This window comes from Mya arenaria, chromosome 11, assembly GCF_026914265.1.
Source record: "Mya arenaria isolate MELC-2E11 chromosome 11, ASM2691426v1".
In the NCBI taxonomy this organism is placed as follows: Eukaryota; Metazoa; Mollusca; class Bivalvia; order Myida; family Myidae; genus Mya; species Mya arenaria.
The window spans coordinates 55172168-55191217 of NC_069132.1; the positions used below are offsets into that span (position 1 = coordinate 55172168).

Consider the following 19050-nt stretch of genomic DNA (forward strand, 5'->3'; position numbering starts at 1 on the left):
GAGAAGTATAATCCCTGACAACAGACAATCAAGAAAGTGGAGGAACAATGTAGTCATTGACTGCATCCCATTCCTGTACTACCTACAACACCTCACCTACAGGGAGCTACATCAACCCTTGAGAGCACTAACAGCGCTTCATAACCTAACTAAGTACACAACGCAGACGAAACATGGTCACATAGATACAGCCTTCAACATGCTAGGTCACTGCTTTGAACTTCAGAACAGGCTGGACCTGGCTTGGAGGTGCTACGGCAGATCATTGGACATCTATGACAGAGACAATGTCTCCATCTTGCATGCAGCCAGGATATTACATCAGTTTTTACGAAGCTGATATCCACACTGCCACAGACTTCGATAGAGACAATGTTCCAATCTGGCACGCAGCCAGGATACTATGACTTATACCTAATGCTGTCTTAATGAGGTCATACATGTTACATTATTTGATTAATTTGATATGTCAATTGTTTGAAAATCACTAATTTTTTATGTTTGGTGACAAGCAATATCAAGATCATACTTGTTTATTTACCATATAAATGTTTATACAAAGACAATCAATAAATTTGATTAACAATTAGCCAGTGAGTTTAATTACCATAGAAATAGAACAGATGATATCAATAATTAATGAAATAGAACAGATGATATCAATAATTAATATGAAATTAGGCATTGAATTTGACGGGCCTTCACAGTAATGCACATATGTGATGTGAACATATTTTCATAGAGTTTCACTTGTTCGTTATTCTAATTCATTCTGATCACAACTTGTATTCACATGGGTAAGGATACAAGTAACAAAATTACGATGCTTTATTTCAATACCTTGATCAAAAGTATACTACATGTAAGGTATGGTAAAAAAGAATATTTTCGCCAACAATCAACCCCAAATAATTACATGTAAATAAAACAAGAGCTGTCACAGAGACAGCGCCCTTGACTATTCTGCCTTTTTTCAGTGAAAGGATTGAAAAGTTTTGGCGAAACATGCATGGATAACTGTATTAAGTCTCAATTCAATAAATCAAGAAGTTGGTGAGATATTAACCTATATGTGCTTACATGCAAAACCTTGACCAGAATTTCTAAGTCGAATAATAAAGGGGCAAAATTTATATATGCAAGATAGAGTTATCTAACTTGATTAATTAAGAAGGTTGGGTGGTTGAGAACCATTGTATAAATGTCTCAATGCAATACATCAAGTAGTTGCTGAGATATTAACTTATGTGTGCTATTATGCAAAACCTTATCCAGAATTTCTAAGTTGAATAATAAAGGGGCAAAAAAAAAAAATATGCAAGATAGAGTTATCTTACTTGATTAATTGAAAAGGTTGAATGGTTGGGAGCCTGTGAATAAAGTTTCAATGCAATACATGATGTGTTCGCCGAGGTATTGACTTAAAAGTGGTTACGTGCAAAACCTTACCCAGAATTTCTATGTCGAATAAAAAAGGCCCATTTTTTTAATTTAATGCAAAATAGAGTTACCTTACTTGTTTATTTAAGTAGATTGGATGGTTAAGTACGATTGTATAAAGACTCAAAATTTGCTGAGATATTAACCTATGTATGCTTACATGCAATAACTTAACCAGAATTTCTCAGTCAAATAATAAAGGCCCATAATTTGCATTATATTAAAAAAAAGTGTTATCTTACTTCATTAATTTAGTAGGTTAGATATTTCAGAATACATATCTAAAGTTTCAATGCAATACACGATGTATTTGCTGAGATATTGACTTAAATGTGGTTACATGCAAAACCTTAACAAGAATTTCTAAGTCGAATATGAAAGGGCAATTATTTTGCATTAAATGCAAACTAGAGTTATCTTACTTCATTAATTAAGAAGGTTGGATGGTTGAGTACCATTGTATAAAGTCTCACTGCATTACATCATGTACATGTAGTTGCTGAGATATTAACCTATGTGTGCTTACGTGCAAAACCTTAACCAGAATTTCTAAGTTAAATAATAATTCCCATAATTTGCATTATATTCAAATGAGTGTTATCTAACTTGATTAATTAAGTAGGTTGGATAGTTAGGAATACATATCTAAAGTTTCAATGCAATACATGATGCATTTGCTGAGATAATAACCTTAAGGTGCTTACATACAAAACCTTAACAAGGTAGGGACACGGGTCTTGCAAGCGACACGTCGTCTTGGTATGGCTAAAATATGTAGCAAGTTATTTAAAAATCTGGCCATACAAGAGAAAGCTACAGTCCGGACACGACCAGCTATACTATATGTCCTTACATGCAGTATTCCATAGTATTCAAACACTTAAGTGTGACCTTGACCTTTTTAATATGTCCATTTTCTTGGGCATAACAATATTGCGAATGTCGTTTAGGAAACTTAGAGAAGTAACTTGAGAAAAAATACAAATGGCTTTTGGAAAAACAAGGGAATTCACTTGGTAAAAAATACAAATGGTGTTTTCAAAAATAAAGGATGTAACTCTGTTAAAACATTGCAGAAAGCATTTTCGAAAATAATGGAAGTAAATGTAAAAAAATAATGCAAATAGCGTTTTTTAAAACTAAGAGAAGTAACTCTGTAATAGAAACAAATGGAATTTTTAAAAATAAATTTATTCAGAATTTTTTTGCAAATAACGTTTTTAAAAAATATGGGAAGTACCTAAGTAAAAACATTGCAAATGGCGTTTTGAAAAATAAAGGAGGTAAATTGTAAAAACATTTTAAATGCCGTTTTGGAAAGTAAGGGAAGTTACTGTGTAAATATCGCAAATGGAAGTCAATGAGTAAAAATATTTAGCACACTGCTTTTTTCATTGATATTCGTTTATGCCGCAATATGAGCGTGAGATTTTGGCAAAACGTTTGTTAAAAAAAGTCAATTAAATTTTTTTTACAACATTCTACGTGTTTACATCCTCGTGATTGCAAAAATGCATCTTTTTTTACAAGTATACACCATCGATGTTGATGGCATTTCGACAATTATTCCAATGTATTTCATCATGGCGCCATCACGAAACTATATAATGAAATTGTTATAATTAGAAAATGCGAAAATGGCATTAACATTTTTAATCAAAGTGTTGACTTTAGAATTCAATTAACAAGAGTTCAGATTACAAAAAGAATTGAATGTTCATGCGAAAAAAACAAACATTTATTGTTGAGTAATCAAAGATATTTTCACATAATCATCTTTCCAAGTGTAATATTGCTGTCGCTCAAGTAATAAATTGTCTGAAAAGTCAAGTTAAAAGCTACATACAAAACAACAATCTCTTAAACTGATCCAAACAGCAACACCTTGCAGAAATAAGGTACCCAAAAAGCCTATCACCTAGTTCTCTCATAGCTCTATTAATATTTTTTTTTTAAATTTGATGCCTTTTGACATCATATAAAAAAATTGAAAAGTTGATAGCCGATTACTTATCGTGTTTATGTAAAATAAATAATCAAAAGTATATTATATAGTTATTTCAGTTTAACGTGTTCTTTACTTTACCTGTAACCGGACAAAAATTCACCTTATTTTCAAACAAAATGTATTTAATAATATTTTCAGTGTTTGCTTTATTTTATATTTCTGAGCAAAACCCCCCATTTCAAATGATACCGAAATAGTATGGAAGTAGAAAAGTAAATATACAGACGTTGACAGGGGCTGTTTTCAATAATCAACTTAGATCTAACTTAAGTTTAAGAGTAGAAACTGAGTGTTTTGATTGGACGGTAAAAAAAACTGACTATTAATAGACTGAATGGAATCACTGAAGTATATCTGAGGATCAGGATAATAATTTATTGAATACTGCCCAAGGCATTCATAATAAACATTACATGTATCATATTCGTGTCTCCAGGGGTGTAGCTACATGTAGGGCCAATTTGGGATTATGCAGATCGATGCCTTATCCCTTTATCTCTTACAACCCCCCACCCCCCGCCCACCCCTTCAGTTTTTATTTCAAATTCAGCATTTTTTGGTATGACAAAAACTTTGACCTGTCAAAAATTCATTAAGCAACTACGTATGCGTATTTCTGTACAGACAGCTACGCACCTGGTCTCAGATACAGTTAGATCACATTCTATCATGTCATGTACAACTTTATTTATTATATAGTCTATATGTTGCCCTTTGTGTGTACTCTATACATTGCAAAAATTAGAGAAATCTTACAAATGCACGATCATGGCTCGTGTACAGCACAATATTTTGTGGTATAGCAGACAACACAATGCCGAATAGACAATTTTAGGGCATTGTCCTAATTTTTTTACCAATTTTTAGCTCTTTATAAATAAAATAAAAAGATAGGATACACAACAACATCATGTTATAATGGATAATGCCTGTGACCAATTGCGAAAAAGATAAGCTACAGTGTATAATACATTTAATAAACCTAGAGCATGAAGACCACTCTTTCACATACAATTGTGATTAGCACAACCTAGTCTTACAAAATGCTGGTGTTGTTGTTGTAGCTGTAGCTGCTGTTGCTGCAGCTAAATGTAAGTGTTGTTGGTTAGAGACAATTCCTTTTTTTATTACATTTTGAACACATTATATTTTTTATTATGTCACTGACATTTAAATCACAGTGTTTCAGCTTCTGCAGATGCACTCATTTATAATTTATAGAAAACACCTCCTTTTCAAAAACTTCTGAACACAAAGGAGTCACTAACAGTGATCAGTCTCACAAAATGCTGCTGTTGTTGCTGCTGTTGTTGTTTGTCAATGTTGTGAGCCTTGAGGTGTGTAATGGCCAGCCCGGTGCTGGTGAACCCCGATATTTCAAACTCTAGCACAACAGGGTCAAGGTCCCGACGACTCACTGGCCCAGAACCTTGGACGTTCAACTGGAATATAAGGTATAAACACAACATTAAGGTCCTCGAATGATGGCTATTTGACGGAGGCAGAAATTAAAGAGCATATTCGAAGTCAAGTGGGGTAACTATGCAAATTTAGGCCATGCAGTAAAAGCTATACTCACAGATCATGAACATTTTCTTGGAAACATATGGAATTTGTAAATACAGTTTAGTAACAATATGGGAATGTTAACCAAATGGAGATGATCATCAACATTGCTTAAATGAATGGTTTAGATAATAAAATATCTTGCAAGCTGTTCAGGTGTACATTGTTATTCGTGCGAAGCGAAAGCAGATTTTTGAGAAAAAAAGTTTAATTATTCTTAAACAAAGTAAACTTACAAAAAGCATTACGAATATCAAGGGAGGTGACTTTGGGACCTTTGAATCATAGATTAATGGATTTTCAAAGTGGGACAAAAACAAATTGCAATTAACAAATTTTTGACAGTTTTGAATAATTTTCATGACATACATGTACTTGTTTGTAAAGGGAGATAATTTGCAAAAAATACATTTAAATATGGTTTTTAAATGTACACAAGTCCATCAATATTTCAATTTCCATTCTCTTCTTTTATCTTTCGATGATTATACTTATTATTTTTATATCAGGAGAAATAACTTGGCAAAAATGGGTCACAGAGTTATAAAACTTGTACTTAACATATAATCACATAGTCATTGCCATATATGGATGCTTTAAGTTTCATCCTCTTCTGTCCAAAACTAAGTCATGATAAAAAGTGAATTCATACAAATTTTAAATCAACTCCTTCCAATTTTGTTCTTGTTCTGATGTAAAGTAAATTGATCTGCTACATTTGAATAAGTTATCAAGGGCCATTAATCTGATAATTTTGAACATGGAGTTACTACTTACTAATATTTAATTTGTCATAAAAAAGTTAAATGTTGGAGTGATCAAATGAATAAAGATTGAAGTTGATATCTTCAAGCTATAAACAAAAACAGATGTACGTCAGACAGAACGGACGTACGCCGGACAGGCTGATTAACTGGAACAGACATTAAACATTTCCTACCCTGAACTCTGCCATATGTTCGGACTGCCCCTGCACAGCAGACAGAGTCCAAGTCAGTGTGGCGTCCTGCCGGTCAAACTGTGATGACTGGTTGTCTGAGGACAGCTTCGTGGACACACTGAAACAACCAGTAGACATTATTAATATTAATCTTAGGAAAAAAAACAAATACTCCCCACCCTTACCTTTGATATATGCAGTGCATACTTAGGTTAACAAAACAGTTATGGTCATAAACATAAGTCATAAACCTGTACTAATTTACAAAAATAAGGTTTGATGAAAATGATTTAAAATACAATCTCATGTTGTCTGGCTGGTCCATTTATAATCTTTTTTTTTCATTGATTGCATCGTCAAACCTTCCCCCTATGATCACAGCATTAAACCATATCAGTATTGACCCTGGCCCTACCTGACAACGCTGGCGGGCAGTGGGACCTTCACATTTGCTCGGGTTGCTCGTACGTGGTCCGGGTAGAGGCTTTGTAGTCTTAACACCACACACACATCCCTGCATGCAGAAATTACACGCATGACACACAGGAAAACATTCATCATAATAACTGTATTCACAAGTTTGCTGGGTGACTTACTTTTATATAAACCTTAACTTTAAAGAAACTGTGGTGAAAATTAAAATAAGTAATCAACACAACTCTTTCCCGCAGCCTGAGACTATTAATTATTTTGTGGTGAAAATTAAAATAAGTAATCAACACAACTCTTTCCCGCAGCCTGAGACTATTAATTATTTTATTATTTTTACTTTTATTTTCTCTAGTTGTTTATCTGGTCATGTATTTTTTATAGAATAATGTCATCAGGAAGCATTTAAATAATAACAAAATTATATGGGGTTACCAGACATCAGCATTTAACATTATGACCAATGGCTCAATGAACCGTAAAGCTTATTTGAACATCGGATACATTATTTAAATCTTTAATTACTACAGCACCTGCCACCTCCTTCCGGCTCAGAGACAAACATTCGGAGAGAGAACGGCTGTCTCACACACATTTCTCCACTGGCAGTATAAGTCATGGCTGAAAACTGCAAATAACAAGTGTACGGTAATGTAACTTTGTTTTAAGCAAAATGACCATTTTATTGATATACATGTTTGGTTGACAATATAATAATGTTTTGCAGACACTGGTGTAAATATGAACAGTCGAACCCCTTTAGCTCAAATTTGCTTAGCTCGAATTCCTATTTGGCTAGGTAAAGGACCATTTTCTTTATACTTAAGGTAAGCATTCCCACTTGGCTCAAAATTTCATTGCTCAAGGTATTTTTGCAGGTCCCTGGGAGTTTGAGCCAATGAGGTTTGAATGTTTATGACAATAATAATAAATAATAATATCAGTTAGAAGATAAATACAAAAAACAAGAGGCCCAAAAGGGCCTATGCTCTACTGGCATGGCTTTTGTGGTCATATCAATCCAGAGCATGTATGTATGGGTAAAAGGCAACAGACATATGGTTTATGTTTTGTGTTTGGCTTACCTGAAAACGTAGCACGTTCAACATCTGAGCCCAGAAAGTATTGTAAGCAGATTAGTTCCATGAACTATTTTAATATGTGCCAAGTAAAAGTCATCTGACAAAAAAAAAATGCTTTCAAAACTGTACTCATAGTAAAAATTTCTGTAGTTTTAAAAGTTAAAAAAAGCTGGTCAAAAGGTCAAAGTCAAGGGCATCCTAGGACAACATTGATCAATTTGAACAAACATTCACAATCAATTGTGCTGAGATGGATGCACGAACACACAAACAGATTTTCAAACCTTTCCAGATTTATGTTTACCAAACCTGTGAACCCTGGGTGTGGCCAGTAATGACACCAGGTGCATAACTTAAACATTCACAACCAATTTTGTTAATATGAATGCGCAAACTACAGAACTTAAAGCTAAAAAATGGCCTTTGGGCTTTCAACAAGAACAAGGCAGAGTAATTCACAAAATCAGCTGCAGAAGCAAAAAGCAAATTGTCTCTCAAAATCCTAGACTTGCAAATTGTCTCCCTTAACTCTAGACTTGAATTTACATGTACATGTAAACTTGGTTAAAAATAGAATTCGCTCATGCAGACCTGGCTAAAAATAGAGAGCATTTCTTTAAAACTTTCATGGCCCATAATCTAGGCATTCATGGGCGGATCTGGCTGGTTTTCGAAAGGAACCGAGCTCTAATTGATATCTATATACTGTACAAGTTTCATTGAGATACAATAAAAACTGAAGACTGTATCGTGTTCACAACCAATTGTTTACACAATAGCATTTTTTTATACTATCAAGGGCCATAATCTAGGCATGCATGGGCGGATCTGGCTGGTTTTCGAAAGGAACCGAGCTCTAATGGATATCTAAATACTGTACAAGTTTCATCGAGATACAATCAAAACTGAAGACTGTATCGTGTTCACAAGCAATTGTTTACAGACGCACGAACGCACGGATGCACATACTACGTACACATTACCATCGCATAAGCTCTTCTGGCCTTTGGCCAGTAGAGCTAAAAACTGTTGGACGGAATGCTACTGTTTATTTACAAGTTAAAAAAGAGATCCTCAGAGCAACCACCAATGCTCGCCTGTTGAATTTCAGGGTGTCGCTCAATTGTAATTAAAGCTAGATGATACAATTGCAAGAAAAAAGAAAATTTAAAAAAACTTACATAAAATTGATATTGTTGTGTACAACGCATTGAATCTTACTTACTGATGTAACACATTGCCAACGAAACAGGTTTTATCGCAGTTTTGGCTATTTTTCCAATTTGAATTTTACTTGGTTTGTCTACCCTGTTAATACCAGTAAATTTAAAAATAGTGTTGGTTAATGTATCTGTACTAATTAAGTGACTTTCACATGCTGAATATACACACTGTAAACTGGGAAACTGTTATGCACTATTTTTAAACAGGTAAACTCAGCCGAGACAGGAACAAAATATTCTTTTAATCATGTAAAGTGATGTATTATCAGATTCAGTGACAATTCTAGGCTTCTTCTGTGGAAATACTGTATTTGCCAATTTTGGGACCATCTGGTGTCTAGTCCCTTTAAAGCTAGAGTTACGGACTTTGCCTCACACTCGCATATTGTCACTGGCAACCTTTGTACCAAAATTTACAAAAATCTTTAAAAAAGGAAGATGTAAAAATTTAAGTAAATAGTGTATATTTATGAATGTTCCCTTTCTTAAGAAGATAAATCAAGAAAGAATTATAACCTCTCCAACAGGTGGTGACATGACAATGTATTTGTTGTTGTGGAAATCGTCATGCTGGACACACGCATGGAACGAACATCGGTCTAACTGCACCTGGTTACCATAACCTGCATATAGAATCAATCTTTAGGCATCATGGATCCATTGAGTTGGATGAATTGGTGTTCATGTATTCACAAAGTAACTAAGTTCAAACCAAAATAATGTTGAGTTTCTTGTTACATCTGACAAACAGCCTACTAAGGTATGTAGGGAAAAAAATTGATTTTGGAAAATTATATTCATTGGAAAGTTTTTATATCGTTTAGTTGTTTACATATTTAAACATTCTGACATTAATGTTGCAAAGAAAATTTACTGTATCACCTTGTTTAAATAATAGTGACACATAATTAAAATTTGCAATAATAATATTCTCATTGTTTTTAAAAATACCAAAAGATCTTGGTTCGAGTCATCTGACCCTATCTTCAAAATGAAAGGAAACACCATTTTATAAGGAAACATTTTATTAAAAGGGAACATTTAATATAAGGAAACATTTATTATGAGGATTTTTTTAAAAGGAATTTTTTTTTATATATTAAGAAAACACTTGTACAATATGTATGTGAAATATGTACAAATGTGTTTCAGTTCATATAAAGTTTTAAGCCAATAAATGAATCTCAATCATATCAAAGTCTGTTTCCTAGTAGAGTCCAAAAGTAAGCAGCCTAATCTGGGAAAAAAATATAGCATTTCTCTGTCTATACCTTTCTGGCCTTGGTCAGCGATGACTAGATCCTCATTCAGAAACATCTTGAACTGTGGGGCGGCCGGCAGGAAGTTCCGTACAACCACAGAGCCATTCACCTCCGTGTGTGGCACCGAACCCTTGAACACAACGAGAAAAAAATTAATGAAAATGACTTAATGGACTTATTGGGGTCCTTGATGAAATCCTAGATGTTAAGTGATGAAGCTTATATAAACAAAAACATTGCATGTCTACCTGCCAATGTGGATTCATTTTCCTCTGTTTACCAAGGGGTATAATTTGATAAATAATAAAGACAAGGTTACAGACTTTCGAGTTGATAAACATGTGCATACATGTATTATTATAGTAAACATTTGTACCAAGTCTCATATGATTAATTACAGTTTTTAAGTTATGCCCAACATAATACTTATTGCACTTACTACCTGTGTTATTGAAATTATTCATGAGCTTAAAGCTCAAGCATCTTAAATTTCAATCAAGCGGGTAGTGGGTGGGGTAACTGTTTTGTATCATATTTTGCCAAGGTTACCATGCAATAAGAAGTATGTGTATAGGTAAATAGAGTTGTAATTTATCCCCATGCTTATGATTGCACAGGATTCTTTTCTGATATGAAAGTTAATGCATAAACAAAAACAAAACAAGAACTCCTCAATATGGTACATAAGTAGTTCTATCCCTTACAAACATTTTGAAGTGCACACTAATGAAAGAACCCTTTTCCAGCATTCTGTAGATTCTGAATGCCAACATTCAATAAAATTACAATAAACATTAACCAGATACCCTTAGCCTTTGATTGATATTTCTGATTTCGGGATTTTAGCACTTGCCATTTTGGGAGCACCAGAAATGATTTGTATGCCCAGGCTTACTGGCGTATGCCTACAATGTAGGTATGCCCCTGCCAAGATGTGAATAATTATTGGATACACAAAGAACATACATCTGCAGCCACAGTTGTGACCATTTTCTCGATGACATCCACATAGAATCCAGGTCTTCCCTGAAATACAGTGTCATACTGTTAACAACATCATAATGATGGTCATATCCCACATGAAAGTTTAACATCTGCTTAAATAATTAAGATTTCTTGTGTCGGATGGATTTTTTTTAAAGTAAAAACAGTGTTAATATCTAATAATCTTAAGATACTGAATAATTGACATTCTACCATCTTATTGTGCTTTGTTTAAAGAAATATACCAGGCCCAAATTTCACGAAAATATTTCAGTCATTTCTAAATCTCAGAAACTCAACTCATTTTAACACACAACAGCATAAAATGATTCAAAATCATATACTTTGTTGCTGATTTAGAGAGATAATGGTCCAAGGACTTACAGGCTGGCCCACTGGCTGTGATATCAAATTTAGGACTTACAGACTGGCCAGCTGGCTGTGATATCAAATTTAGGGCTTACAGGCTGGCCCACTGGCTGTGATATCAAATTTAGGACTTACAGACTGGCCAGCTGGCTGTGATATCAAATTTAGGGCTTACAGGCTGGCCCACTGGCTGTGATATCAAATTTAGGGCTTACAGGCTGGCCCACTGGCTGTGATATCAAATTTAGGGCTTACAGACTGGCCAGCTGGCTGAGATATTGGTCAAAGGACTTTCAGACTGGCCAACTGGTGAAATTTTGGGTAAGGATTTACAGACTGGTTGGCTGGCTGAGATATTAGATTAAGGACTTACCAGCTGACTGAGATGCTGGTCCAAGGACTTACAGACTGGTTGGCAGGCTGAGATATTGGTTGAAGGACTAACAGACTGGCCGGCTGGCCAAGATATTGGTTGAAGGACTAACAGACTGGCTGACTGGCTTGAGATATTGGTCAAGGGACTAACGGACTGGCCGACCGGCTGAGATATTGGTCGAAGGACTTTCAGACTGGCAGACTGGCTGAGATATTAAATTATGGACTTACAGACTGGCCTGCTGGCTGAGACATTGGTCGAAGGACTAACAGACTGGCCTACTGGCTGAGATATTGGTCGAAGGTCTTACACACTGGCAGACTTGCTGAGATATTAAATTATGGACTTACAGACTGGCCTGCTGGCTGGGATATTGGTCGACTGGCTGAGTTAACTGGGCTTGTCTTTGACTCGATCCCAAACTAAATATACAACAAAACACTGTCATAAATGCAGCCAATAGCAAATAGCAAAACTTAGAATAAATATAAGTGATATTCAAATAAATGCAAGAGTCAATAGCATTTTCTACATTAAGCCAAACATGAAATAAACATCCATGGTATTAAAATCAATGCAAAGCATGAATACCATTTTCTTTTTAGTTTGATGAAAAAATTGAAAAAAATAGCACTACAACTCTGTCAATCATATCTCGGATGAAAATATTCTTTTCTTAAGATTCTTTGAAATTAATGTAACTCAGGATGATATCCGCTATCATACAGCATTGAAATATATGTGTTGTTTGTAAGGACCACAATGGAAATAAGAGTTTTCTCTTTTTTGTGTCATCTAATCTTTGGTTCGGTGTGCCTGTCATGGCTATTGATTATATCATGTATGTACATTGTACAATGTTATTTACTATACATGTTGCTTATTTTAAATGTCCATGTATGTGCATTCCTTACTGAAATAAGTCTATCTATCTATCTGTAACAAGATGAGGCTGACCACCAATGCTATAGCCTAGTTGTAGAGTGTTCGCTTTGGGTGTGGTAGATCATGGATTCAATCCCTAGCCACGTCATACCAAAAGACATGAAGATTTGATACAAAAGCTCCCCTGCCTAGTGCTCGGCATTAAAATGGGAGAAAATGGTGTACTAAGAACTGGTTTAAACCCATGAATGTTGTATCTAGTAAATAGGTCTATATTAATACACATAAGAAAAATAGGTTTATTGTCAAAAGAGCTACGTTAGCGCACCCTTACCTCCAAGTATCTTACTTTGTGTCTTCTACTCCTAACTCTAGATATGACTGGGAATAGCAGTCACTTCTATCTCAGGGCTATTCCAGTAAAACATAAAATATGAATATGGGTAGGTGTCATTTTTCGCTAATTTGGTCGCCAAAAGGGTAAATTTGCTTCTGTAGGGGGTGGTATATTCTAAAAGTGCCTTCCTCCCAATGTGTTGTATGTTTAAATGGAATAGCCCTCATGACAATTATGATATTTAAACACAATTTCAGTTGTGATGGTGTCAAGGCAGGGTCAAGCCATGATGCAGCCAATAGGCACAAAGACATTCATGAACTCTTAAGAAACAAAATAAGACGACACTGACCACTCTAGATGACAGGTCCTTGACCGGGGATTTCTCTGTATCAACGATCACCGGACTCGACTGAATGTATGGACGGATCTTCTCTGATGAGTCCAGTTGTACATAGCCTTCATTCTGTAACACAATTTCACTATATAACCATATTTAGATACATGTATATTATTACTATGACCCAAAATGATGTTTATAACTTGTCAAATTTAGATATCTTTGCAATCAGTTTTGCAACTTTCAGGAAATCTTAAACTGAAAGACTTTTTGCATCATTTTACTTTTATAGTTATCAGATTCCGATAGAAAAAGTAAAAGAGAATCATGCCTAACAGTATGTATATCTTTTAAACTGCACTCTCACAGATTGAACGTTTGACAACTGTTTTATTTTTTGTCTTGGAACAAGCCATTTTTTGCGAAAATCCATGGAAACCAGTTAAATAAGACTGCTGACAAAAAAATAGATCACAGATTTTTGTAATTAAGTTAAAAAAATGATGTTTTATGCATTTTTCTTAAACCATTAGTAACAGTTTAGGCCATTAAACATTTATTTTCGAACGGAAATATGAAATATCTACGATCTGATTTTTTGTCAGCAATCTTATATCATTGGTTTGCTCTTTCCAAGACAAAAAATTAAAAAAGTTGTAGAAATGGAAAATCTGTGAGAGTGCAGCTTTAAATAAAGTAGAAATATATCCAAAACTGTTAATTTGAGATTATTAATGCTATTAAAATATTTAATTAATGCTATATGAAAGCATAGTTTGGAACTTTGGACCCATAGGCACATGTTGTGTTTATGAAGTCTCAAATAATTTTTACAGACATAAGTTACTGTTAACTTTGCTGATGTGTACATGTTTAAAAAAAGTTGCTATGTTTCCATAGCAACCATTTTTTGTTGAAAGGAAATGAATGAAACTTTATAAAGAAAATGCTGATTTTCATAATTCATGGTTTAATTCAGTAGTACTATTTACTATTAAATTCATACTAAGACTACTGCTTGTAATTTGTTTACAGTCTAGTAGTAGTACTGTCTATGCCATCAGTTCATTTGTAACTATACTTCTTTCTTAGGCCATAATAACACTTAAATAAGAACATGTGAGGAATTTGTTTGCTAAAAATGTTTCATTATAACATTGATTTCCATAACACTGATAGAAATTCATAATTGTTGTTAATCAAAACCATAACACTGGAAAAATTTGTTGGATGTTGTATGGATGTCAAATAAAGAAGATTGGTTGCCGTGGTAACATGTAGAATCACATTATCACCAATGTTTTGAAGTTGCTTAATGGTAACATTATGTTTATCAGACATTAAACCAGAAAAATAAAGAAATGAACCATGAAATGCTTGATTGTTTTTCCTCCAATAAACAAATTTTTCATTGATATTGTACAACTTCCCACATTAAGAACAAAAGTATTGCCAACAAAAAATAAGATTTTTTTTTCTCATTTCTTTGCTTAAATTTAAAATTTGATAATCATTCTTTCCAAAAATACTGATATAAAGGTATATTTCATAGATCAACATAAATTTATGATAAAAATGACAGTATTTGTAAAAGAAAAGTCAATTTTTGAGAATAGAAGGTGTTGCCATGGTAACTATGGACTCAAATTCTAAAACAAACATCTTAAAAAAACCCTTAATGTTTCATAATCACTTTCTGAAAGTTTGAATGCTGTAGAACAAGGATCATATGAATGGTAACCTTTTAAAGTCAATGGGTGATATATTTAACATTCACTCAAAACAACTCAGCAGTGAGCACTGAATTACACTTACAACATTGCAGCATGGTAAGGGTTAAAAAGTATGAAAAGGTAAAAAAAATTACTTCAGTGTAAAATATATATATTACCAATTGAGCTGAGAGGATGTAAGATATATAACAATCTTACACTGAAACAAACAATTTTATGATAGTATTTCTCATATATAGTATATCAAACAACACCTAACATGTGTTACAAGTTACCATGAACTCCTGAAGTAGCTCGTAAAGTAGAGGCAGGTTAGCCTGGAGGGATGTGTCACTGACTGTGCCACACAGCTCCCTACATACATGGTGGAACCTACAAACACACTTCATCATAAATAAATATTTTTCCATTTCCCGACCAACCTTAATTTGTTGCACCACACCCTTTTTTTATATCCAGCATTTTTTTCTGACCATTACTTTTTTTCCTTTTTGGATGAGTATTCAATATTTATTGAACGGAAAATAGGTCAAATGTACCCAGGCAAAATGGGGACTGTTTTTAAAAAAAATTCTGACCATATATTTTTGGCCAGTGAAACTCGAAACAAATAATTGTCAATTGGTTGCCTTTATTTGTTTTTCTTGAATGAACTAGATGTATCATTTAATATTATGTCAGTCACAGCACATAATTTTTTTATTATCTAATATGCCGGTATCTTTAGACAAATCACAATTTTACATTATTTCATGGATTCCATTTGGGGAAGGATAGACAGATCAAAGATGGTCAAATACTCTTTCAATTATATCACAGACCTATAAACATGATTTTTAGGTCTGTGATGATATATTTATAATTAGAATCAAACACATCTTTAACTCAATAATAATTTTATATATTATTTGTTTTTGTACTGTAGCATAATTGATGAAGCCAGGTTGATAGAATTCAATAATCAGAATAGCATCTATATCCAATGAATCTTGGAAACAACACAGCATGGTTTCATTATAAACTACCTGGTTAATATTTCTACAGCCATTAGAGGGAAGATCTCAGCCCTGGAACAGGCCACAAAGAAGACCTTGTTTCTTCTGATGTGGTAAAAATGTACTCCATTGATTACCTGAATATAGACACATTAAAATATATATCCATGTTGCACCTGAAATAGACGACTATAGAAACACAAGGGCTGACAAAGAATAGTACAGTGTTACAATTACAAAGATTTTTGAAAGATAACAATTAACTACTAAAATAAGTATACTTACAGATTTAAGAGGGTGGAGGGATGCACATAATAATGGTAATTGGTGAACATTTCATTGTATCAACAGTCTTTCACTATTATAGGACTTTTTCATAAAATGGCAATTATTTTTTTGCCGCTCCTCAAAATTTTGTTGTGGTGCCACGGCTGCCCCTGCCCCCCAACCCCCAGCATCTAAGCCGCCTCTGGCCACTCATATAATAAATTCAATACAGTACACCACAAAATTCAAAATACCTTCAAAATAATAGCATACATGTACATTTTTACTCACACAGTTTGGAGGCAAGGAAGCTGACCCCTTCACCTTTTCAATAAAATTATTAATACAGGCATCTTTCACATCGGGCCTATCTAGTTTTAGAGGTAAGGGTTTATAAACTTGCCAATGTTCTTGACACCATACTGACTTGTCATCTTAAAAATAAACTCCAGCAACCATTATTAATTAGCCATTAAACTATGCTCTAAGAAAGAATCATCCAAGTATCCTTGACAAAGCTGATAGGCTTCAACCATATAACCATCAACCTCAAACCAAAACAGGCAAGAAAACCATTTTTAAATTGATTACAATCATTTCATGATTTATCTCAATTAATCGGTTCTTGGCATCTAATGATCTATCTATTATGAGGTATTCTGTATTTCACCATTGATATGATTTAATCTGATAGTTCACCTTAAAGGATAAATCTGTTAACCACACTTATAATATAACTATAATAATAAATTAATAATTTAATAGATATAATTAAAAATAAAATGTAATGATGCATCATTATAAAAAAGTAATGTTTAAAATTATCAAAAAATAAACATTCCATTCCATATAAAAGGATACAGTCATGTGTGGCAACCAAAATGTTGGAAGAAGACAGAATGAATATTTTAGAAACAGCTAACATTTCAATTTATTTCATTATTTTACATTTTGCTACTTTCAGTTTGATCCAGCAGAACAACATTTCCACATCCGGGCATCTGGGAATTATGGGATATGGGTCATCATTCTCGTTGCATACGAGAGTAACGTAATGAAACGAGACTTACTAATTACAACCAACCCGAAAAATGCGGTGACAAAACTACAAAATATAAGGTTACCTGTCAACATAGACATTACCAGTCAATCGAAGATTTAAAAAAGGTAATCAGTTTGATACATATCAGTCAGTGTCACACGCGATCAAAGAACAAATGGCTAGAAATCACGACTGAAATAGTGCATTTGGGGAGATTTTTCTCTTCCTATTAGGGTATAATTTTACTTATAAGTTCTATTAAAAGTGAAATAAACTGTCATTTTTGTTAACACTATACTCCTTAACATTTTTGTTTGTGTAAATTGGAAAAGTCAATGTTGTTGGTTTCGACTCCAAAAACTGGCATGACTTGGGATGGCATTTTCGGGCACCTTTGCTAAACCTGCAGCTCTAAACTCTAAACAGGGCCAAGAAATAGCCACAGTAATGGGTGTAAGGGGAACTTTTGAAACATTTGGACATTCATTTTGTTGCCCTTAAGGCCACAAGTACACCGATTAATACCAATGTTAAAGGTATCGTTAAGCTGTAACTCTACAACACTGAATTGTTCAATAATGAAACAGAAGTAACACATAAATAATTTAGTAGCCAATACCTCTATTCCACCTAAATGGCCGATGAGTCTTTCGACAATTTTGTTTTACTATGGCAGACTCCTGACGTCCACCATCCCAGCAATAGGTAGCAAACAGTCCTTGCGCAGAGAATCCTTACAGTCACAATTTTGAAATTATCTCCGTTATAAATTCAAATTTCTACGAAAATATTATTGCCTACTATTAAACACATATTTATTCATGTCATTATGCCAGAAATCATGTTCGGATATCATAAAACACTTACATATGTTGATTTGTTTATCAAGTATCTTTTATTTTTCTCATTTATCCAGTATCTTGATATCTGTAAATCTGGGACAAATCTGACAGGTTGTGTACAGTACTGTTAAGACCAAACTTTACACTCTTGTTCACTAGGAGTGCACTAGTAGTGAACAATTTGTGCACTAAGGATAAACTAATGTAGTCTGTAGTTTATTAGATAAGCCAGTATAGATTTTCCTGGTCCACTCAGATTGGCCTTACTATATTGATTTAATTTAACTGATAAGATCATTTCCTCTAGCAGATTAACTTGTGATAAAACATTTTAGTATACTGCATTTATTAATGACTTTATGATGATCATCATTTAATGGGCCAGTAACTAAAGACAATGGGTTTCTACCCAGCATTTACTGGTCATATTTGTCAACTTTTTAATTCTAATGTAGGTGAAATAAGAATAAAACATTTCTTAAATAAATCCAATAAATATTCTTTGTAAGTCAATATTTGAAAATAGGGGTGTTATCAATATAATTGTGCTACTATTGTAACATCCAAACATTTGTTTTGGTAATTCAGACATTTAATTAAAGTCAATTAGTGATTACAAAGTAATAATTCTGAATCCTTAGTAAATAAGTGAACAGCACTATTATATATTCAAACAGTGAATGCAAAACCAATGCTTATGATAAAAAAGGTAATTGTAATTTAAAAGTAGAAAAAAAAATGCATGCAGTGTTGAAAAAAAAATACCTTGCCTTAATTAGATTTAAAAATAGAAGCTCAGGCTATTTCTTCAGAAACAGATTTTTCATATATGCATTACATTATAACTTCATCAAAAAGTTTATAAATCCTAATCTAGATGATATTGCAATTGTCTGTAACTTTCCTGTATAGATGTTACGTAACTATATT

At 33.6% G+C, this 19050-nt stretch overlaps 2 protein-coding genes across 3 annotated transcripts in view; one reads left to right on the forward strand and one right to left on the reverse strand.

Annotated features, from left to right (window-relative positions):
- Positions 1-4120: 4120 nt before the first annotated feature.
- LOC128207705 (AP-4 complex subunit mu-1-like) lies at positions 4121-17232 on the reverse strand. The gene is made up of 13 exons (XM_052910792.1): positions 17098-17232; positions 16528-16607; positions 16000-16106; positions 15250-15346; positions 13254-13367; positions 12030-12101; positions 10917-10976; positions 9960-10080; positions 9205-9311; positions 6917-7011; positions 6370-6468; positions 5955-6072; positions 4121-4890 (listed from the first exon to the last, which is right to left on the reverse strand). The coding sequence occupies exons 1-13, from the start codon at positions 17159-17161 to the stop codon at positions 4684-4686; spliced, it is 1341 nt and encodes a 446-aa protein (XP_052766752.1). The 5' UTR covers positions 17162-17232; the 3' UTR covers positions 4121-4683.
- Positions 17233-17269: 37 nt separating this feature from the next.
- Positions 17270-19050, forward strand: part of LOC128207704 (RAC serine/threonine-protein kinase-like) — a 38057-nt gene continuing 36276 nt past the window's right edge. For both annotated transcript variants that reach the window (XM_052910789.1, XM_052910790.1), the window contains exon 1: positions 17270-17403. The gene's annotated coding sequence lies outside the window, so the exon portion shown is untranslated. The remainder of the gene's footprint in view (positions 17404-19050) is intronic.

Excerpts from the sequence above, each read along its gene's own strand:
- LOC128207705 (XM_052910792.1), bottom strand. The coding sequence starts at position 17,161 with ATGTTAGCTGTTTCTAAAATATTCATTCTGTCTTCTTCCAACATTTTG. Across the intron at positions 16,608-17,097 it reads TTTGGTTGCCACACATGACT|ATAGGCCCGATGTGAAAGAT; the intron begins GTATCCTTTTAT and ends CTCTAAAACTAG. Across the intron at positions 12,102-13,253 it reads AGGACCTGTCATCTAGAGTG|TTTGGGATCGAGTCAAAGAC; the intron begins GTCAGTGTCGTC and ends TTGTATATTTAG.